At 49.2% G+C, this 22,197-nt stretch overlaps 1 protein-coding gene across 1 annotated transcript in view; it reads right to left on the reverse strand.

Moving 5' to 3' along the window:
• The window catches only part of LOC141084354 (disintegrin and metalloproteinase domain-containing protein 9-like), a 135,152-nt gene that overhangs the window by 74,973 nt on the left and 37,982 nt on the right, over positions 1–22,197 (reverse strand). Inside the window, exons 7-8 of the mRNA XM_073569048.1 lie at positions 8,735–8,800; positions 3,439–3,510 (exon numbers count right to left, since the gene is read on the reverse strand). Of these exons, the coding sequence (XP_073425149.1) occupies positions 3,439–3,510; positions 8,735–8,800 (138 nt within the window). The remainder of the gene's footprint in view (positions 1–3,438; positions 3,511–8,734; positions 8,801–22,197) is intronic.

The raw sequence follows: 22,197 nt of genomic DNA on the forward strand, positions 1-22,197 counted from the left end.
GGTCCCCCAGCTGATGCTGCTCCGAGGTGGTGGTGGTGGTGGTGGTGGTGGCGGGCCATGCAGGCGTGGTGGCTGTGGCGGTCCATACCGGGGTGGTCCTCCCGCTGGTGGTGGTGGTGGCGGCGCTACAGGCAGGGGTGGTGACGACGGGCCATCCAGTGGTGGTGGCGGCAGCAGTGGTGGGCCAGGCAGGAGCAGCGCTTGGCATTGTGTTGGCGGGTAAGTGTCCAGCTGCACTCGGACTTGGGGCAGTATATTGGTGTCCGGCGAGGCTTGGAAGTGTGGTGGCTGTGCAGTGATATGCAGCAGAAGTAGGTAATGCTGTAAAACGAGTCAGTGGTGGCACCGGTGGAAATGCCACCACTGACTGCTGCATAATCCTACTCTGCTGCATAGCCTGCATAAAAGCATTGTTGCAGGCCTGCATGACAGTCAACTGGAGGTCAGGGGTAAGGTGTTCCGCCATGTCCCGAGCTATTTGGGTGTAAAAATGATGCGCTGGTCTGGCGAGGTCGACTTCCAGGCGCTCAAGGCGACCCTCGATAGACTTGTAGCGTTGGTCCAAAAGGAGGAAACCACTCTCAAGTCTATCGGAGAGTGCCTTGAGGCTACTCTGAAAGACCGAGCTCAATTCAACGAACTCGGGCATGAGAGGCCTGTCCAAGGTCCTCTGCCGCTGCTGGCGGGAAGTGCCCGCAAAACCAGTGGCAGAGACCTGGGACAGGGGAACACCTGAGCGACCAGCTTCCTGGTCTCCAGATGACTGTGGTGCAGACCTGCAAGGTGCTTCCTCGCTGATGGATGGCTGGGAGGGGTCCGGGGCAGCTTGATGAAGGACCGCTTCGGGACCAGGTTGCAGGGTGCTGCTCCAGGTGCTGTGAAAAGAAAAGAAAGAAATTACTACCATAAATTAACAATCGCCAACTCCTGTGGAATAGAAAAGCACAGAATAAAACACAATACAACTAGAAAATACTTACGTTCGGGAGGCAAGGACCGGTCTTAAAAATGCCAAGGCACGATGGTATCGGTACTTCGTGCCGGTCCTTGCCGCAGCACCACTGCGAACCTTATTCTCCTGACGGATATCCCTGTTGAAGCGGTCCTTCATCGAGCGCCAACGGGTTCTGACTTTGTTCACTGTGATGGAAAAAAAAAAAAAAGTAAGACTACGCACTGGAGGCTGTGATCATCCAACTGTGTGTGATGATAGAAACTCCATGGAGTTAATAGCATCACACACAGTTGGGTGATCCCGGCCAAGATCACTGCTGCATCACACTGCATTTAAATACTTACGAAAATCCTTGCGGACCCGGGGAGAGGCGTTGTCCCAGCCATCCATCAGCGATGCGGCCACCTCGTTCCAGAGCCGCCGGATCACCACGTTGTCCGAGTGCAGTTGGTGACGGGTGTCCCACAACGGGACTCGCTCCTGGACTAGACGGATGAGCTCGTCGTTGTCCAGGGCGAGGTCCTCCTCCCGCTGTGGAGCCTAGAAAAGAAAGACAAACATTAATCTTTGAAAGATTTTAAAATAAAAAATATCTAAAACTAGCTGAAGAGCCCGGCGCTGCCCGGGCATAGTAACTACTGTGGTTAGTTATAGAAATTTAAAATTATCCTCCATCCCATAATCCCGTGCCCATATTCCATCATACATATCCTCCATCCCATAGTCCTGTGCCCATATACCCATCATACATATTCGCCATCTCATATGCCTGTGCCCATATACCCATCATACATATTCGCCATCCCATAGTCCCGTGCCCATATACCATCATACATATCCTCTATCCCATGCCCATATACCCATCATATATATCCTCCATCCCATAGTCCCGTGCCCATATTCCATCATACATATCCTCCATCCCATAGTCCTGTGCCCATATACCCATCATACATATTCGCCATCTCATATGCCTGTGCCCATATACACATCATACATATTCGCCATCCCATAGTCCCGTGCCCATATACCATCATACATATCCTCTATCCCATGCCCATATACCCATCATATATATCCTCCATCCCATAGTCCCGTGCCCATATACCCAAACAAACAAACATGAAAATAAATGCAAAAAAAGAAACATCGAAAAAAACAACCATGAAAATTTAAAAAAAAAAAAAATAAAAAAAAATAAATAAACCAGACTAGAAAATAAGTAAAAAAAAAAAAAAAAAACAGTCCGTCTGTACTTACATCACGTCTACCCGCCCGCACTTGGCCTTGCTGCTCCTGCCGTTCCTCCGGTGGTGGTGGCGTGATGGAGGATGAGGTCTGAAAATTAAACAGAAAAAATTAATCACATGTGTTTATTTTTTCAAATCCATACGGAAGCATAGTACTCACTTCTTCTGCCTCTTGCCCTGTCCCGGGGACATATTCTTCACCAGATGAAGACATGCTGCAATAAAAAAAAAAAAGAGACATAAGTACATAGAAATGTATTGAAATTTCAGCCAGACATTAGGTTTTTCATACTTACATTGGTGCAGCTTGTGCTGTGTGTCCACTAGTGAGCAATCCTTAAAGTATTGTGGAATCCCAGTGCCCACACCATTTTATCACCTTGGTTTTTTTTTTTTTTTTTACTGTCTAGACCAAATTTCAGCAATGTTTATTTAAAAAACGCATGCGCATAAAAACGCAAGCGTGCGCAAGACCATGCGCAAGTATTGCGCTCCCATAGGCTCCAATGTGGTGTTTTTGCGCATTCCGTGCGCATTCCGTGCGCATGCGTTGTTTTAACGAGACAGGGCGGAACCAAAAATGCAACATGTTGCGTCTGACGCGCCTGGCGCGAAAGACAAAAAAACGCATGCGCACGAAAGCGCAAATATGCGCAAAACCATGCGCACATCATGTAAAATATAGGTGCGCAGTGCGCATGCGCACTGGTGCGCCCGATGCGCTGCGCACAAAAGCGCTAATGTGAAACCAGCCTAAGAGGTGTGCACCTCTTAATGAATCATGAGCGTCTGACGGCAGCCCATCCACCACTCACCCCCCCATCAAGTCTGTCATGAAAAACGCCGGTCTTGATGAATCGGGGCCAATGTCTATAGACCTGCAGGACGTAACAGCTGTGCTTGCATGTTCGACTGCTGCTCCGTTCAGAGATCTTGATCAGTGGGGTCTGAGCAGTGGGAGCGCAAGCAGTCAGCAAGTTATCACCCATCCTTTGTATAGGCAGTGTACTCACAATGAGGTTTTTGGTGACTTTTTGATGCTGCAGATTTGCAAAATCTCCCCAACAGCTCTTCGTGGGATGTACTCTAGCCTAAGACAGGTAGCAAAGAGGCTCTAAACCTTTTTCTGTACCCTAATTCAATCTGCAGATTTTATAAATGGATTTCAATAAATTTACATATGACAGTAAACTGAAAATTTTGTTGAAAAAAAATTAAAAAAGCTGTACTTACTGTGTTAACATAGCTGAATACTTGCAGTAAAGTAGTAATAACATTTTTAGGACTGGCACCTAAGACTTTGTACTTTAAGAGATATGGGAACAAAAAATGTGTTTAGGGCTTATATAAAATAGTCTCAAATATTTCACAGTTTCAAATATTGCAAAACATAGACTCTCTCACAATAAAGACAGGCAGAAAATATACACATATGGGTCACAATTCATGAATGTGGTTTTCTCACCAAACTACATTTTAATCAACAGATCTTTGAATAATAATAATTTCCACAATTGGATGTGTTTAAAAAAATGTTCCTGTGCTGAGATAATCATATAAATGTGCCCCTGCTGTGTACTGTGTAATGGCTGTGTCTGACCATACCACAGCTCCTGGGCAGGGGAGGAAGCAAAAGAGTATACAGATAGGATAATATTGGATCATACCTGCTGCTTTCTGTGAGGTAAAACATTTCACTGACTGTTTAATAATTTGTTTTACCTCAAAGAAAGCAAGTAACTGCTGCAATTCAATGCTGTCCTGTCTGTATACTCTTTTACTTCCTTCCCTGGTTAGGAGATGTGATATGATCAGTCCCTGCACGGTCAGACACACTCTGTATTTTTATAATTACAATCTAATGCAAGTACTGGAAAAGGAGGAGGTATGAGAAGAACCAGAATCAGCTAATCAATGATAAGTGAGAGTCGACAGCACGTGCATTACAGATAAAGACAATGCAGCGCATGCGCAAACCTATAAGTGTACGTAGGAAACTTTTAACGTGGTTAAGAGCACTGGAAAAGGAAAAGATTTGTGGCACTCCTGAGTCGGCTGACTCATAAGAATTAAAAAAAGGATTAGAATACACACGCAAAGATCGAATGAATGAACATTATTGCACAGTCGTGAATCCACACACCTACACAGGTACAGACCACTTCAGCACTTACAAATAGAAATAGGAAGGATTTATTGAAAGCAAAACCTTAAAATGATCATATTGGCACAAATCTCATTACCATAATCAATGGAGTGATGTCCACAATATTTTGTAAACTAATCGGATTATCCTTTTCATTGCACAAAGACTTTCCAACATCATAACTGATTGTTCTAGACGAATTATGACTAGACGAGCCAGGAACTTTAAAGATTTCCTGTCTGGCAGACATTTTGGATGACCAACTCAAAGTGTAGATAGTGACATTAAACTACACGGCTCATTTCCGTGTGTTGCTTGGACAGTATGTCCATTAATGATATCACCAAAATTTTGATTCCCTGATTCTTCCTCCACAGGCTGTGACACAAAGTTAAATCAACTGCTGTATGTACAATGTGGTCTACCCACTTACCTGTAATTGCGCTAAGGCTTAGGTTGGTCAAATCACAAAGGAACGTTGCAGAAGAATCCAACAGCATATGTCTAATATCAACAAGGCTCAGAACAATTTGAAAAGGGAAAACACTCACCTTATTGGCTTCCTATTTTTTGCATATGCACATTGTTAAGTCCACGAGTTACAGGCGGTTGGGCTGTAGGTTGTTCATACTAACATCAGGGGTTATGTTGTTTCTAAACTCCTTCAGTATGAGTCTAAGGGATCGCTCACACGAGCATATAACTTGGATGAGTGCTTTCCGATGTTTTATCAGATAGCAGTTGGAACAATGTTACGCTATGGGGCAGAGTAGATCAGTGTTTTTTTTATCTCATTCCAATCAGGCATGAGAATAAGGGCCCCGTCACACATAGCGACGCACCAGCGATCCCGACAACGATATGACCTTGTCAGGATCGCTGGTGTGTCGCTACATGATTGCTGGTGAACTGTCAGACAGGTAGCTTCACCAGCAATCAGCACCAGCGACACGCGGGTAACAAGCGACACACGTCATTTAGTTACCCACTGTGTACTTTAGTTACCAGCGTGCTGGTGCAGGTAGCTGGTAACCAAGGTACACATCGGGTTTCTAAGCGCCGCGCGGCACTTAGAAGCCCGATGTTTACCTTAGTTACCAGCATCCAGCTCGCTGGTCTCCCGCCTGTCACACACAGCGATGCGTGCTGGCCAGCGGGAGACTAGCGATCAAAAAAATGTCCTGGCCATTCCAGGACGATCAGCGATAACCGGCATTGGGTCAGTCGCTGGTCAGTGTCACACACAGCAATCTTGTTGGTGAGATCGCTGTTGCGTCACAAAACTTGTGACTCAGCAGCGATCTCGCTAGTGAGATCGCTGTGTGTGGAGGGGGCTTAAATTTGCAGCATGCTGCAAGTGGATCCGTTAATTGGATGACACGCACCCATTCAAGTCTATGGGTGTGTGTTTATCGTATGTTATCCGAGTGCAGTCTGAATTCCGCACATTCAGACAATGAAGAAGATGGAGAAATCTTGCTCTCCATCTTCTCCACGCCTGTACACTGACTTTCTCATGCGAGAGAATTGGATCACAGTAAGCTGACACTCTGCTCAAACTCTGACAAAGTGTCATTAATATAATCGATCAGATTCTCTCGCAAAATCATCAGTTGTGTGACCCCAGGCTAAGTGGATCTATATCTTGGATACTTTTACTCAAGGACACAATGAGAAGTTACTTTATAGTTTTTTCATAGACATTAATAGAGAGCCTGATTTTAATTTGTTTTTCATTTTTCTCTTCTCTTGGCAGCATTAATTTCTGGGTTTTGATCACTCTGGATTGATCTGTTCAGTAAGGAATCTTACATGAAGAACGCTCTTTCCACCATTTCTGATGATGGTTTTTTGTTGGTTTTATTTATTCACTGATATTTCTCTTATTTGTTATGTTTGTGACAACATCACTAGGTCTCATATATTACATGTCATCTCACTTTTCTTAACAGATCACATTTTCACATAACCTACAGGACTGACCTCTAGCTACATTACAGCCTCCTATATCCAACTCTTGCTTATTTACCACAGTCTCTCTCCGGACTCCCGAACTGTAAAACCGACTTCCAGGAGAAATTCGTCTTCGGAGCTCAGCACTGGACACCTATGGTACGAACCCCAAGCTTTACAGTTCGGCTTCGCTCATCTCTATTCAGCACCGGTTTTACCTTATGGCACTATTCTGTTATCTGGCATTTATTTTTTTTTGCTTATACTTCTAGCACTCCTCCTTTATAATTGTCACACCGGTAATTTTTTTTATTGCTTCAGGCGTTACTTCTCATTCATATAGCATTTTAGTCAATGCTTACCTATAACTGTGTCACTATATTTGTGGCTGTATGCCTGCGTTCTTTTGGGTTTCCCTTTTTGGATTCATTCTACCGAACTTGGGCAAGCAATGCGATTTTATTTATCGACTGCATTTTAACATTTCTATGTCCTGGTGTCTACTCATTATTAGTCCGGTGCATGCATGATTTACCTCTTTATTCTTTGCCTTTGTAAGTGCCAAACTGGTGTGTCTGCGTATATTTGGGGATTCACGCATGCGCTAAATCGTTCTTTCGTTTGATCTTTACACTTGTGATCTAATTTTTTTATTCTTAGACTGAGGTATACTGCATATCACTTTTTCTTTGGGAGCTCTCCCCACCTTACAAGTATCCTAAGTGCACTTATACAATGGCGCATGTGCTGTGTTTTCCTTATATCTAGCGCATGTGCTGTTCACTCCCTTGTGGAAGGAACAACCATACCCCTGTGAAAGCCACAAATTTGGTTGGTGATGAGGGTGGGGACTTCACCATGCTATGCTTATCTTCACATCTCCTACCTACCGCCGACTCTTTCAACATTATACAAGTTCATTCATTAGGTTCGTGCAATTTCCTACTTTCCATCCTTCTTTCCTTGAGAACTCTACTTCAGGTTCATACTTCTTATCTAATGCAGTATACCTACTTCTACTTTGGGTTCAGTTATTTTGGAATTTCACTAGAGCACTTTGCATTTATATTTTCACCATACTATTGTGTATCTTGCTGTGAAGTGATATTTGATTGGTTTATTTGTATTTTGTTACATTATCCATCATTGTATCCTCATAGTCATGGTTGGAGTTAGTTGTTCTTATTTGCATTCTTGTTTCATTACATTTTGGTTATTGCCTCACTATATTGTATTTGTAGTTTAATATCTTATTACATTGTATGGTGGAACTTTATCATTCTTATCTTTTTACAGAGGAGGTGGGTGATTGCTGTATTTTTGGCATACCCAGCATTAAATTGTATATATCCATTGGACATAAAGGTTTGCTTTTTAACCTTTTTAAAATACTTGGGCGCTTGCAATAAATTATTTATCATGATTGGTGGTGACCCTCTAGGTTTCCATACCCCCTTTTTTCCCCTCTTTTTGTGTTGTTAAAATTTCATGCAGTATTTGGCAACGTTCCCATGATGAACTTTTGGTGAGTTTTTGATGTTGCAGATTTTCTGCACCCATTAAAATGCCACTCCGGTGTTTTGTTGTTTTATTTCATCGCTGGAGTGGTGCTTAAAATCCAAGTTTCCTGCCCCCTGTCTGATACTCAACTCTGGCGTTTTCATCTGTTTTTGCTGCCAGTACAGTCCGTTTCCTGCAGATTGGGACCTGACGGCTGCTCCAGTGTTTTATGGAGCGTGCCAAACCTCACTAATCATTGTAAGTCTAGGAGAGCCGCGTTCTGGCTCTCATAGACTTGCATTGAGAGCTTGTGACTTAGTTTCTGAGTTCCGGCAACTCAGAAGCTGCGCTCACAAAATGACGCCATATGACAGAGGACAGGCGTTTAAAGTACCACTGCAGTGGTGAAAAAAAAAAACGCTCAAATGGAGTATTTAGTAAAATAGGGTACTTGCATTTTTGGAAAATACACCACATAAAATAACTCTGTAAAAACTCATTGTGGGAACGTAACCTTACTGCCAAAAAACTGTTTGAGGAATCAAGGCCAAAGTGTTTTTAAACAGCCATGTCAAATATTGTAAATGTGTATATAATATGGTTTTAGCTGGAGATTCCCGCTAAATAGCTTTGCCACTATCCAAATTTATTCTTCACATTACATTTATTCTTCGCATTGAATTGGAAGAGGTAGCTCATGGTCAAAGGCCCTCATCTATCACATTTTTATGGCCAGCTTCAGCTTTTGTTCAATGTGTTTTCACTGTAGTGTGCACTTTTAGCAATTAGTGCCTAAATAGATGAGCTACAAGGATACTAATTAAGGGTATGCACTGTTCTGATCAGATAAGAGCCCAGTCAAATATAAGGATGAATGAGGATGAATTGAGTAATGTCCCATGTATATTTAATGCAGATATTAATACTCACTGCTTCCACTGTAACATACACAGACACCTTTGTATATCGCCTCATACTAAAAAGAAATGCTGTATTCTGAAAGACACAAACCATAGACTGATATAAAGTATCTACTAATGTTTGAGTGAAATTTGAGAATTATAGACAGCACTGTTTCGGGTTTTACATAGCAGAATACTTGTTGAATGAATAAGTGTTGTCTTGCTCTGTGCATGGTAGCTTGCAAGCTCTTAATAGGGCTTCCATCTACAGGCTTTGATCTAGCAACTCCATCTAGTAGATCCCACAAGGTGCCTTGGCTTTCATCCATTAACCCCTATAGAGGAATCTGGACTAATGCAGGGAAGATGTTATAGCTGCAAAGGAGGAGAATAACCCCATATAAATCAAATGGATTTAGAATTTGATTTAGGCATAGTATGTAGCTGTCCCAATACGTTTGTCCAAATAGTGTCCTGAATGTTATAAGGTAGCTATGACTTGAAAAGGAATATGTCACCCTTTTGAACTTTGAGTTGTAAATATGAGCATACAGGTTGTATACATCTTAAATTATTCCTGCCTGTATGCCTCCTGGATGATGCTTGTGTGGGAAGAAGGGCCCCCGCCGAGTGTCCGGGCCGGAACCAAGGGGACCGTCACCTAGGTTCTGGGGGAGACTGTTCCCGGGGGACAGAGTTCAGGGACGGACCGTGGAGATGGACAGATGGGCTAGGGGAGGAGCCAATATAAAAGGGGTGGGGAACGCTAGTCACGGTGACTCAGCAGACCGGGACAGCAGCAGCAGGAGACCGTGGGAGCGACTGAGAGCCAAAGTGACTGACCAGAGCAAGGAGAAACGTTCACCTAGGACACCAGAGGGACGGCGCCCAGATGACCGTCTGAGAGCCACAGACCCGCTTCAACCCGCGGCTGTTGCCAACTCTCCCCAGCCCGTGGCTGCGGCCTGTCTGCGGTCGCTCGTGGCCGTTGCCACCTCGCTGCAGCCCACCCGCGGTCGCTCGCGGCCGTTGCCGCCTCGCTCCAGGCAGCGGCTGCATCCTGTCTCCCGCCACCTGCAGCCACCCTGTTCTCACCTGTGGCCGCGGCAAGTCCAGTGCCATCGGCGGCCACCAATGTCCAGCTCCGGTCCGTGTCAGGGGCTGGGCCGTTGCTCGCCGCGGATTCCCCGTTGCAGCTGTTAGCTGCACAGGTGGCCTGCCAATCGCCACCCCGCATCGCTGCCGCTTGCCCCAGTCCGGGGACTGCGGCCCATCCGTTCAAGGACTCCTCCGGGGTCTGTGGTGCCCCGGTGTCACCAGAGCCTCGGAATGCTTGAAGACTTCGTCAACTCTTCAGCAGCTGGGCCCAGCGGCTGCTACGCCGAAGAACCCCCGTCCAGAACGCCGAGGGACGACAGGACAGCTAAGTTGACTATATAGTTAAGGACCCGTAGTCGGCCATACCACGGCTCTATAGTGACCGGCTTTCGCCGGATGTAGTCGTGTTCTACCTGTTTGTGTTTGCTTGTATTGAGCCCTGGCGAGGGCAACTCTTGTTACCCCTGTGACTGGTCAGGCTACGACGGAGGGCAGTTACCTCTAGGCCTGTAAACGTTATTAGTAAAAGCACCAAACCGTCTCGCGCACCTGCTAGTATCACATTTGACGTAGTCGGCAGGATGCAGTCTCCGAGCGCAGACGGCGGTGTGCCCGACCAGAGTGGGACTGCGGGTACTGCCGATAATGGGGGCCCCCACTCCAGCATCTCTCTGGGGACTATGCCAAGTAACCTGCCCCGGTTTTGTGGCTCCAATACACTGCTGTGGAGCTGGACAGAGCGCATGCGGGGCCTCTTCCGCATGCATACGATGGCCCCCGATTTAGAGGCTGAGGTGGCCCTCATGGCGTTAGATGGGGAAGCCCGGAAGTCAGTGATGTTGAGACCCCCGGGACACCGTAACAACTTTGCCAGGGTCTTGCAGATTCTGGAAGAAACCCACGGGGATCCAACAAACGTGGGAGAGTTGAGGACCCGGTTGTTCAGTCGGATGCAGGGGGAGGGAGAGAGCATCACCCAGTATATGAACATCCTCCAGGAGCTATACACAGCCATAGAGTGGAAGGACGGAGAAAGGGTAGGGCCCATCGACATTACCATGCGTGACCAGTTAGTGACTGGACTCCGGGACCTGTTAATCAAGCAGGCATTGCGGGAGCAGATCCGAGTAAACACAAGTATAGCTTTCTCTGTGGTGGGGAGTCAGGCCCGGGTGTGGGAGCAGGAGCAGGGGGTGACTGTTCCCGTGGGGAAGGCCCAGAGCATGGAGGCTTCCGAAACCGTTGTTGGAGAGCCTCAGTGGATTGAGGAAGTGTGACAAGAGCTGAAGAGTATTTGAGGTGAGCTGGCCAAAGTGAAGAAGAAAACGGAGCCCGCGCCCGGCCGGCTTTGTTACAATCCCGGGCCCTGGGGGCCTCGCAATACCCGGGGTGGCCGGGTTTCACCACCCCGGTGTTATGCGTGTGGAGAACTGGGCCACTTCGCACGAGAGTGTCCATGGTGTGGGAGATACCCACCCCGGCGGGCATTAAACTAGAGGGCTCCGGGCATGGGGGACGCCGCTCGGAGCCGGAAGCAACAACAAGGGGTGGTGGAAGTCCCGAAGATCTGGTCGCTAAGTGCCCAATAGTGTGGGCCGAAGTCGAGGGTCGTGCTGTACAGTGCCTAATGGATACGGGGTGACAAGTAACGACCATGCCTGCAGCTTACTTACGGCAGCAGTTCCCGGAAGCGGCAAGGCCCCAATGAGGGCCCATGATACGACTAGTAGCCACAAACCAACTGCCGGTACCTGTCGCCGGAGTGGTGTGGCTCCAGATGACGCTGTGTGGTAAATCCCTCGGCCGCCGGGGAGTGGTCCTGACCCAAGGGGAAAGTAACGACCATCATCCAGTTATCTTGGGCATGAATGTACTATAGGAGTTCGACAATCTACTCCTCAATGATCCCACGCAGGAGACCCTGAGCCAGTGGGGTTCTCGCACGGCCCAAGGGCAGGTCTTCAAGCGGTTGGTGCGGGAGGCGCGAGTGCTCCTGAAGTGCCAGGAGGGTGAGACGCTGGGTAAAGTCGTCGCGCCGGCGGCTCCCCCGCTCGTGCTTCCTCCAGGGCAGATGGTGGTGGCCCTGCCATTCCGCACCCCGATGCCACTGGAGGGTGTGGAGGTGCAGGTGGAACCATGCTATTCGGAGCGCCTACACCCTGGCATACTGGTAGCCCGCTCCCTGGCCACGGTGCGGGAAGGGACCGTCCTGGTGCGCTGTGTCAACCTGGAAGACCAAGATATCGCCTTGAAGCCCCGGGCTGAAATGGCTAAACTAATAAGGCCTTTGGAGGAGATGCTGCCGGACCCCGTGGTCCAGTTGAAGGTGCAGCCCGAAGATCCTTGGGCAGTAACAGTACGAACCCTACAGACTGCCATGTCCTCGACCCAAGAGAAAGGTCGAGCCATCCTGGAGAGAATGCAGGCCGAACTTTCCAGCCTAGCGCCAGCCCAACTTCTCCAGGTAGAGACACTTCTCGGACAATATTACAGTGTCTTCGCCAGTCATGAGGATGACTTCGGATGTACCACGTCCATCACACATGGGATCTCCACGGCAGGAGCGGCCCCCATCCGGGAGCGACATCGGCAAATACCACCGCAGCTATACCAAGAAGTGAAAACCCTATTGGCTCAAATGCTTCGGAAGGGGGTCATACGAGAAAGCCAGAGCCCTTGGGCGGCCCCCATTGTACTGATTCGCAAAAAAAAAGATGGCACTCTGCGTTTTTGCGTGGATTACCGAAAGTGGAACGCCTGCACCATAGTAACATAGTAACATAGTTAGTAAGGCCGAAAAAAGACATTAGTCTAGCCAGTTCAGCCTGTAAAATTCTGTCAGAATAAATCCCTAGATCTAAGTCCTTCTAAAGAACCTAGCAATAACTGTAAGATACAATATTGTTACGCTCCAGGAAGACATCCAGGCCTGTCTGGAACCCTTCGACTGAGATCGCCATCACCACCTCCTCAGGCAGGGAATTCCAGATTCTCACTGCCCTGACCATCAATGACTCATATCCGCTGCCCCGCATAGAAGAGACTCTGTCCACCTTAGGGAACGCAACGTACTTCTCGACTCTAGACCTGGTCAGTGGGTACTGGCAGGTGCCGGTGTCGGAGGAAGACAGAGCCAAGACAGCATTTATCCTTCCCATGGGACTGTTCGAGTTTAATCAGATGCCGTTCGGGCTGGCCAATGCCCCAGGAACCTTCCAGCGGTTGATGGAGCGGTGTCTGGGAGACCTCAACTTTGAAGCCACGTTGATATACCTGGACGATGTCATTATCTATTCCGCCACGTTCGAGGACCACCTGCGGTGGTTGGGGCAGGTGCTCGGCCGGCTGCAGAAGTACGGGTTAAAGGTAAAGCCCCAGAAATGCCACCTGTTCCGCACCCAGATCGAATATCTGGGGCATACCATCTCGGCGGAGGGTGTCAGACCGTCCCTGGAAAAGGTTGCTGCCATCCAGGGGTGGCCTACTCCCGAGACGGTGAAAGACGTGCGGGCCTTCCTGGGGTTGGCCGACTACTACCACCGTCGGTTCGTGAAGAATTTTTCACCCCCGAGCCCGAGCCCTGCAGGACCTGCTGAAGGGGACTCCAGCCGGGGCGAATGGACGGAAGGTCCAGTGGCAGCAACCGCAAGAGGATGCATTTCAAGATCTCAAAGCTGCACTCTCGGAAGCCCCGGTATTGGCGTATGCGGATTTCTCGCACCCATTCATCCTGCATACCAACGGGAGCCTCCAGTGACTAGGAGCTGTGTTGTCACAGGTGCAGGATGGCCGGGAGAAAGTGATCGCCTATGGTAGCTGGTCGCTGCATGACTCCGAACGCAACTCGGACAATTACAGCTCCTTTAAGCTCGAGCTCCTCGCGGTAGTATGGGCAATGACTGAGCGGTTCGCAGAGTACCTGGCGGGCTCCGATGTGGTAGTGCGGACTGACAACAACCCACTAGCCCATTTGGAGAATGCCAAACTGGGAGCCCTGGAGCAGCGGTGGGTGGCTCGGATGGCCAAGTTCAACTACAAGATCATCTACAAAAGAGGGGCTGAAAACGTGCACGCTGACGCACTCTCCAGAATCCGACACACCGCCCCAGGGAGGAATCGAGATGACGAATTAGAAGGGGAAGAGACGCCGTTCACCCTCATCACTGCCGCGCTTACCGCCAATGCGCAAGAAGCGCCTCATCCCGGACCCTTAGGAGGAATGCTGGAACAGCCACGCGGAAAGTGGATCCAGCAGCAACAGGAAGATGGAGAAATCGGACTCCTGCGACAATGGGTGGTCACCGGCAAATTGCCCACTGGCTCACAGAGACAGACTTTAACCCAGGATATGTTGCTGATGTTGCGCCAGTGGGAGAAACTAGCCATCAAAAAGGGACTTCTATATCGGAAGGCCGTGTCACGAACAACGTCTGCTACAATATGGCAGGTGATCGTGCCCGGAACACATCTCAGCCAACTGGTTCTGGAAGCCCACGAAAAGGGGGCTCACTTCGGTGCCCAAAAGACTTTGCAATGGTTGCAGCAGATAGGGTACCATCCACACTTGCACGCTGCTGTGGACGAAGTTTGCCGAACCTGCCGCCCGTGCGAGCTCTCTAAACCTCCCGCGCAACGAACCCCGGTGCAGACAATTGTAACATCAGCTCCCCTCGAGCGCCTCACGGTGGACTATCTGACCATAGGTCCCACCTACCAGGGGTATGAACATTGTCTCGTTATGGTGGATCATTTCACCAAGTTCGCCGTGGTCACCCCCCACCCGAGACCAAACAGCAGAGTCGGCCGCCTATGCGATTTGTAAAAACTTTATCCAAGTATACGGCTGCCCGCAACGAATACATTCGGACGAAGGAGCGTGCTTCCTAGGAAGGGTCATGGAAGAACTACACCATCTCTACGGTATCGACAAGTCGCGAACTACACCATACCACCCGCAGGGAAACGGAGCCTGCGAACGATTCAATCGGACACGAATCCAAATGCTGCGTACCCTGGAGAGCGACCGAAAGGCCCGCTGGCCTGAGTACGTTCCTGAGCTGGTGTGGGTGTATAATAACCGGGTGCACCGGGTGACTGGTTACACCCCTTACTCATTGCTGTTCGGACGGGAAGGCAAAGGAATCACGGAAGTGGAATTAAACCCAGAGGAACCCCAACCCTGGACCGGAGTATCCTCGTGGGTCTGAAACCACCGGCACCGGCTGCAGACCCTCCACCGAATCGTTCATACAAAGCTTCAGGATCTAGAGCACCCGGGAGGAGTGCTGCCCCCACCAATTGACTTACAGACTGGGGATCAGGTACTCGTACTAGATCAAAGCCCCCAAAACAAGTTAGAACCACGGTGGGAGGAGAACCTGTATCGAGTGTTGCACCGAATAAGCCCCGACGGGCCTGTGTATGAAATACAATCCGAAGGAAACGACGCACCTCTCCCTCGTGTTGTGCACCGTAACATGTTACGGCCTTGTGCGTACACTGATCCCATGTGACTCGAACCGATCCCTCAGGTCCCCGACCCTCCTCCCACGGTCTGGGACTTGGACTATGAAGAGGACTCCTCAACAGCATTTGCGGGTCACCCAAGTAGTGACACTACAGTGGACCCGGGCATCCCACCAGAATCGGCTATCCTACCACCATCCACCACCCCAGAAGGCTCCACCATCCCCAAACTCCGACGCTCCGAGCGATCAACAGCTGGCAAATCCCCTGAACGTTACGAACAGGAGCAGTTCGTATGGCGACAAGGACTGTCGTCTCAAAAGACTAACTCGAGCCTACCGAAACCCTCACCCAAGGACTGGCGAGCATACAGGATGGGGGAGTGTGGGTAGAAGGGCCCCCCGCCGAGTGTCCGGGCTGGAACCAAGGGGACCGTCACCTAGGTTCCAGGGGAGAATGTTCCCGGGGGACAGAGTTCAGGGACGGATCGTGGAGATGGGCTAGGGGAGGAGCCAATATAAAAAGGGCTGGGTACGCTAGTCACGGTGACTGGTCTCCCTGAGGTCAGTGATTGTTTTGTGATGTTGGTCTACTAGGCATTGCTCCCACCTAGCCAGAATCCTACTCCACACTGATGAGGGGCAACACCCCGAAACAGCTGTCTGTGGATGGATACCTGGCCTTGGTATTTCCCTTGTCATATCTGTAAACTTGTAAAGAGCTGAATATTGACTTAAAGGGCCACTTAATATGGTGGTAATGGTGATTTCCGAAAGGAGCCACCCCTTGGCTGGGTCCTTCCCTGGAGGAAGATCTGACTAGTCCCGTGTTTGAGACTCTTAAATGAGGCTTCAGGGACTTTATTTGCATATTCGTATTTCCCAGGGAGCATTGCACCTAGGATTTCACTGATTGAGCACCTTTGCTGGCTGCCGCAGTGTTTTCTTTGACTGGTCTCTCTGAGGTCAGTGATTGTTTCGTGATGTTGGTCTACTAGGCATTGCTCCCACCTAGCCAGAATCCTACTCCAGACTGATGAGGGGCAACACCCCAAAACAGCTGTCTGTAGATGGATAACTGGCCTTGGTATTTCCCTTGTCATATCTGTAAACTCGTAAAGAGCTGGATATTGACTTAAAGGGCCACTTAATATGGTGGTAATGGTGGTTTCCGAAAGGAGCCACCCCTTGGCTGGGTCCTTCCCTGGAGGAAGATCTGACTAGTCCCGTGTTTGAGACTCTTAAATGAGGCTCCACGGACTTTATTTGCATATTCGTATTTCCCAGGGAGCATTGCACCTAGGATTTCACTGATTGAGCGCCTTTGCCGGCTGCCGCAGTGTTTTCTTTGACTGGTCTCCCTGAGGTCAGTGATTGCTTTGTGATTAGTGTTGAGCATTCCGATACCGCAAGTATCGGGTATCGGCCGATACTTGCTGTATCGGAATTCCGATACCGACTTCCGATATTTTTTCAATATCGGAATTCGGCATCGGAATCGGAAGTTCAGTTGATTGACGGCCTGACGTCATCATGATGCGCGGTGTGTGCGCATCATGATGCGCCGTCATTTCGGGCCTTCCGGGGGTCTCTGCCGGCCTGCCGGGGGGCTGTGCCGGCCTGCCGGGGGGCTGTGTGGACTGCCCGGGGTCTCTGCCGGCCTGCCGGGGGGCTGTGCCGGCCTGCCGGGGGGCTGTGCACCCTGTGGGGGTCTGTACCGGCCTGCCGGGGGGCTGTGCCGGCCTGCCGGGGGGCTGTGCTGATGTCCGGGGGTCTGTGCAAGCATCGTCCGATGGGACTACAAGTCCCATCGGGCGATGCCTGCTACCATGACAGTGATTGACACATTAGCCAATGATGGGACAGTAGTAGTCCCATCATCCGGCTAATGTGTTAAATGTTAAAAAAAAAAAAAAAAAAAAATACTACATACATACTACATGCTACATACATACTACATATATACTACATACATACTACATACATGCTACATACATACTACATGCATGCTACATACATACTACATATATACTACATACATACTACATACATACTGCATGCTACATACATACTACATACATACTACATACATACTACATGCATGCTACATATATACTACATGCTACATACATACCACATACATACAAAATGCATGCTACATATATACTACATGCATGCTACATACATACTACATATATACTACATGCATGCTACATACATACTACATGCTACATGCATGCTACATACATACTACATACATACTACATGCTACATACATACCACATATATACTACATACATACAATACATTCATACAATACATACATAGACATACAGTACATATAACATAGAGTAACATACTTACCAATACTTGTCACATTGTTCCCCGAAGCCATTGTCTTTCCGGAATAAATATTAACATAACAAACCACAAAAATACTCACCCACGATCCGAAGCAGTCCACGAGTGTGTCCCACGACGATCTTGGGTAGAGAACTGCAGCATCAGCTGATGCTGCCGTTCTCTACGGGCTGCAGGAATCCAATGACGGAAGGTAGGTATCCTTCCGCACTGTATTCCTCCGCCACTTAAAAAAAAAAAAAGTCCCTAGTCTCACTTTATGCCATTGCTGTGTGGGGCAGGCCCGCACAGCCCCCCGGAGCCTGCACAGACCACCGGCAGGCCGGCACAGACCACCGGAGCCTGCACAGACCCCCTGGCAGGCCGGCACAGCCCCCCGAAAGGCCCGTACAGACCCCAGAGAGGCTGTACAAGGGCAGGAAAGGGTTTTTCTTATTCCGATACCGGAAGTCCCATAGACTTGAATGGGACTTCCGGTATCGGAATCGGCGATACCGATACTTTTTTTAAAGATCGGCCGATACCATCCGATACGATACTTTGAAGTATCGGATGGTATCGCTCAACTCTATTTGTGATGTTAGTCACGGTGTCTCAGCAGACCGGGACAGCAGCAGCAGGAGACCGTGGGAGCGACTGAGAGCCAAAGTGACTGACCAGAGCCAGGAGAGACGTTCACCTAGGACACCTGAGGGACGGCGCCCAGACGACCGTCCGAGAGCCACTGCCCCGCTTCAACCCGCGGCTGCTGCGGCCTGCCTGTGGTGGCTTGCTGCCATTGCCGCCTCGCTCCAGCCCATGGCTGTGGCCCACCCGCGGTCGCTCGCAGCCATTGCCGCCTCGCTCCAGCCCGCGGCTGCAGCCTGTCAGCCTGTCAGCGGCCACCACTGTCCCGCTCCGGTCTGCGGCAGGGGCTGGGCCGTTGCTCGCCGCGGATTCCCCATCGCAGCTGTTAGCTGCACAGGTGGCCTGCCAATCACCACCCCGCATCGCTGCCGCTTGCCCCGGTCCGGGAACTGCGGCCCATCCATTCAAAGACTCCTCCGGGGCCTGTGGTGCCCCGGTGTCACCGGAGCGTCGGAGCGCTCGAAGACTTCATCAACTCTTCAGCAGCTGGGCCCAGCGGCTGCTACGCCGAAGAACCCCCGTCCAGAACGCCGAGGGATGACAGGACAGCTAAGTTGACAATATAGTTAAGGACCCGTAGTCGGCTATACCGCGGCCCTATAGTGACGGGCTTTTGCCGGACGTAGTTGTGCTCTGTTTGTGTTTGCTGGCATTGAGCCCCAGCAAGGGCAACTCTTGTTACCCCTGTGACTGGTCAGGCTACGACTAAGGGCAGTTATCTCTAGGCCTATAAACGTTATTACTAGAGTTGAGCGAAACGGGTCGAAAAATTTCAAAAGTCGCCGACTTTCGGCAAAGTCGGGTTTCATGAAACGAAACCCGACCCTAGGATGAGGTCGGCCACGAGGTCAGCGACTTACGCGCCAAAGTCGCGTTTCAAAAGTTTGTTTTGCGCTCTTTTTCAGCCAATCAGGATCCACGGACACTGTGGGCAACGTGATGACATAGGCACGGGTCACCACCATCTTTCAGAAGGGCATGCAAGTGATTGGCTTGCTTTGGTGGGCGTCACAGGGGGTATAAAAGGGCGTGCACGCCAACCGCCATCTTACTTCTGCCGATCTTAGCATAGGGAGAGGTTGCTGCTGATTCTGTAGGGAGAGCGTTAGGCAGGGAAGAAGAAAAAAAAACTGCTTCTGCTGCTCGCGATTTTGCCTGTACAACACACCAGTCACTGTGTGTGCAGTGCAAGGGGAGGCTATATTGTGGTGTATCAGTGGTGTTGGTTGTTGGGCTGCCTTCTAAGGCTTCCTGACCGCTGCATTGCTGTTTACCCACTGCTCTGCAAACTGCTTTTTTAAAAGCAATCCATTCTCCCTTATCCTCTAGTCACTTTTGTCACAGCTGTGCCATCGAGCCTGTGACATAGCGCTCAGATATCAGTGGGCCTCACACAATCCAAAAGTGTCCAGTGTCCACAAGTGTCTGCAGAAATTCAAAATCTCCCTTGTCCTCTAGTCACTTTTGTCACAGCTGTGCCATCGAGCCTGTGACATAGCGCTCAGATATCAGTGGGCCTCACACAATCCAAAAGTGTCCAGTGTCCACAAGTGTCTGCAGAAATTCAAAATCTCCCTTATCCTCTAGTCACTTTTGTCACAACTGTGCCATCGAGCCTGTGACATAGCGCTCAGATATCAGTGGGCCTCACACAATCCAAAAGTGTCCAGTGTCCACAAGTGTCTGCAGAAATTCAAAATCTCCCTTATCCTCTAGTCACTTTTGTCACAGCTGTGCCATCGAGCCTGTGACATAGCGCTCAGATATCAGTGGGCCTCACACAATCCAAAAGTGTCCAGTGTCCACAAGTGTATGCAGAAATTCAAAATCTCCCTTATCCTCTCGTCACTTTTGTCACAGCTGTGCCATCGAGCCTGTGACATAGCGCTCAGATATCAGTGGGCCTCACACAATCCAAAAGTGTCCAGTGTCCACAAGTGTCTGCAGAAATTCAAAATCTCCCTTATCCTCTAGTCACTTTTGTCACAGCTGTGCCATCGAGCCTGTGACGTAGCGCTCAGATATCAGTGGGCCTCACACAATCCAAAAGTGTCCAGTGTCCACAAGTGTCTGCAGAAATTCAAAATCTCCCTTATCCTCTAGTCACTTTTGTCACAGCTGTGCCATCGAGCCTGTGACATAGTGCTCAGATATCAGTGGGCCTCACACAATCCAAAAGTGTCCAGTGTCCACAAGTGTCTGCAGAAATTCAAAATCTCCCTTATCCTCTCGTCACTTTTGTCACAGCTGTGCCATCGAGCCTGTGACATAGCGCTCAGATATCAGTGGGCCTCACACAATCCAAAAGTGTCCAGTGTCCACAAGTGTCTGCAGAAATTCAAAATCTCCCTTATCCTCTCATCACTTTTGTCACAGCTGTGCCATCGAACCTGTGACATAGCGCTCAGATATCAGTGGGCCTCACACAATCCAAAAGTGTCCAGTGTCCACAAGTGTCTGCAGAAATTCAAAATCTCCCCTATCCTCTAGTCACTTTTGTCACAGCTGTGCCATCGAGCCTGTGACATAGCGCTCAGATATCAGTGGGCCTCACACAATCCAAAAGTGTCCAGTGTCCACAAGTGTCTGCAGAAATTCAAAATCTCCCTTATCCTCTAGTCACTTTTGTCACAACTGTGCCATCGAGCCTGTGACATAGCGCTCAGATATCAGTGGGCCTCACACAATCCAAAAGTGTCCAGTGTCCACAAGTGTCTGCAGAAATTCAAAATCTCCCTTATCCTCTAGTCACTTTTGTCACAGCTGTGCCATCGAGCCTGTGACATAGCGCTCAGATATCAGTGGGCCTCACACAATCCAAAAGTGTCCAGTGTCCACAAGTGTCTGCAGAAATTCAAAATCTCCCCTGTCCTATAGACACCTTGTACCTTGTTTTACATTACTATATAGTTTGTTGGATTTTGTCTACATTTCTACAAAAAATGAGGAAGTCTGGTGGAAGAGGCCGTGGAATTGGGCGGGGGTTGGCAGCTGGTAATGATGGTGTTGGTGGTGGATCTGATGGTAGTGGCAAGAGCAAAATAGGACCGAATGCAGGAGGTGTTGAGCCTGCGTCATCGTCTGGCTCCATAAGGCTTCGAAGGCTTAGTTTTCTAGGAGTTGGCAAACCGCTTTTAAAGCCAGAGCATCAGGAAAAAGTTTTGTCTTACATTGCTGACTCAGCCTCCAGCTCTATCGCCTCCTCTTCTGAAGTTGTAAAAAGTAAAAGCACTGAGTCGTCATTGGAGGCTCATGTTCATGAACCACACCTTTCCTTGTGTCCTTCACCCCAACCAAGATTGAAGGATGACGCAGGCCATACTACTGATTACTCCATGGAGCTGTTTTCACATACCATGCCTGGATTATCAAGTCAAATGGTGAATTACCCAGGCCAAGATGAATCTGACATGGAGTGCACTGATGCACAGCCGCTGATGGATGATTCTGCTGGTACATTCACTCAGAGCACTACATTGTCCTCGCAGTGTACAGAGCCAGATTCTGACCCTGATGAGACTCAGGTGCCCCTTCCCGCACACTATACCACCATACACGGTGACACAGAGGAAGGTGCACATGACATTGAAGAGGAGGTGATGGATGACCCAGTTGTTGACCCAGATTGGCATCCATTGGGGGAAGAGGGTGCTGCTTACAATAGCTCAGATGAGGAGCATCCACAGCAGACATCGACATCGCAACAGCTGTTATCTGGCAGGCCTGGAGCACTCCAAAGACAGGTTCCAAAAATCAAAAGAGTTGCTGGACAGCTTGTCCAGAGGGTCAAAAGATCACAGCGTGCTAGGCCGTAAAATGTCTGCCAAAGTAGGAAGAGTACAGTGTGGCACTTTTTTGAACAAAATCCTCATGATCAGGCCAAGGTTATCTGTAAGAAGTGTGCAAAGACCTTTAGCCGAGGGAAAAATCTGAAAAATTT

This window comes from Dendrobates tinctorius, unplaced genomic scaffold (assembly GCF_039654945.1).
Source record: "Dendrobates tinctorius isolate UK_male_01 unplaced genomic scaffold, ASM3965494v1 ptg000022l, whole genome shotgun sequence".
In the NCBI taxonomy this organism is placed as follows: Eukaryota; Metazoa; Chordata; class Amphibia; order Anura; family Dendrobatidae; genus Dendrobates; species Dendrobates tinctorius.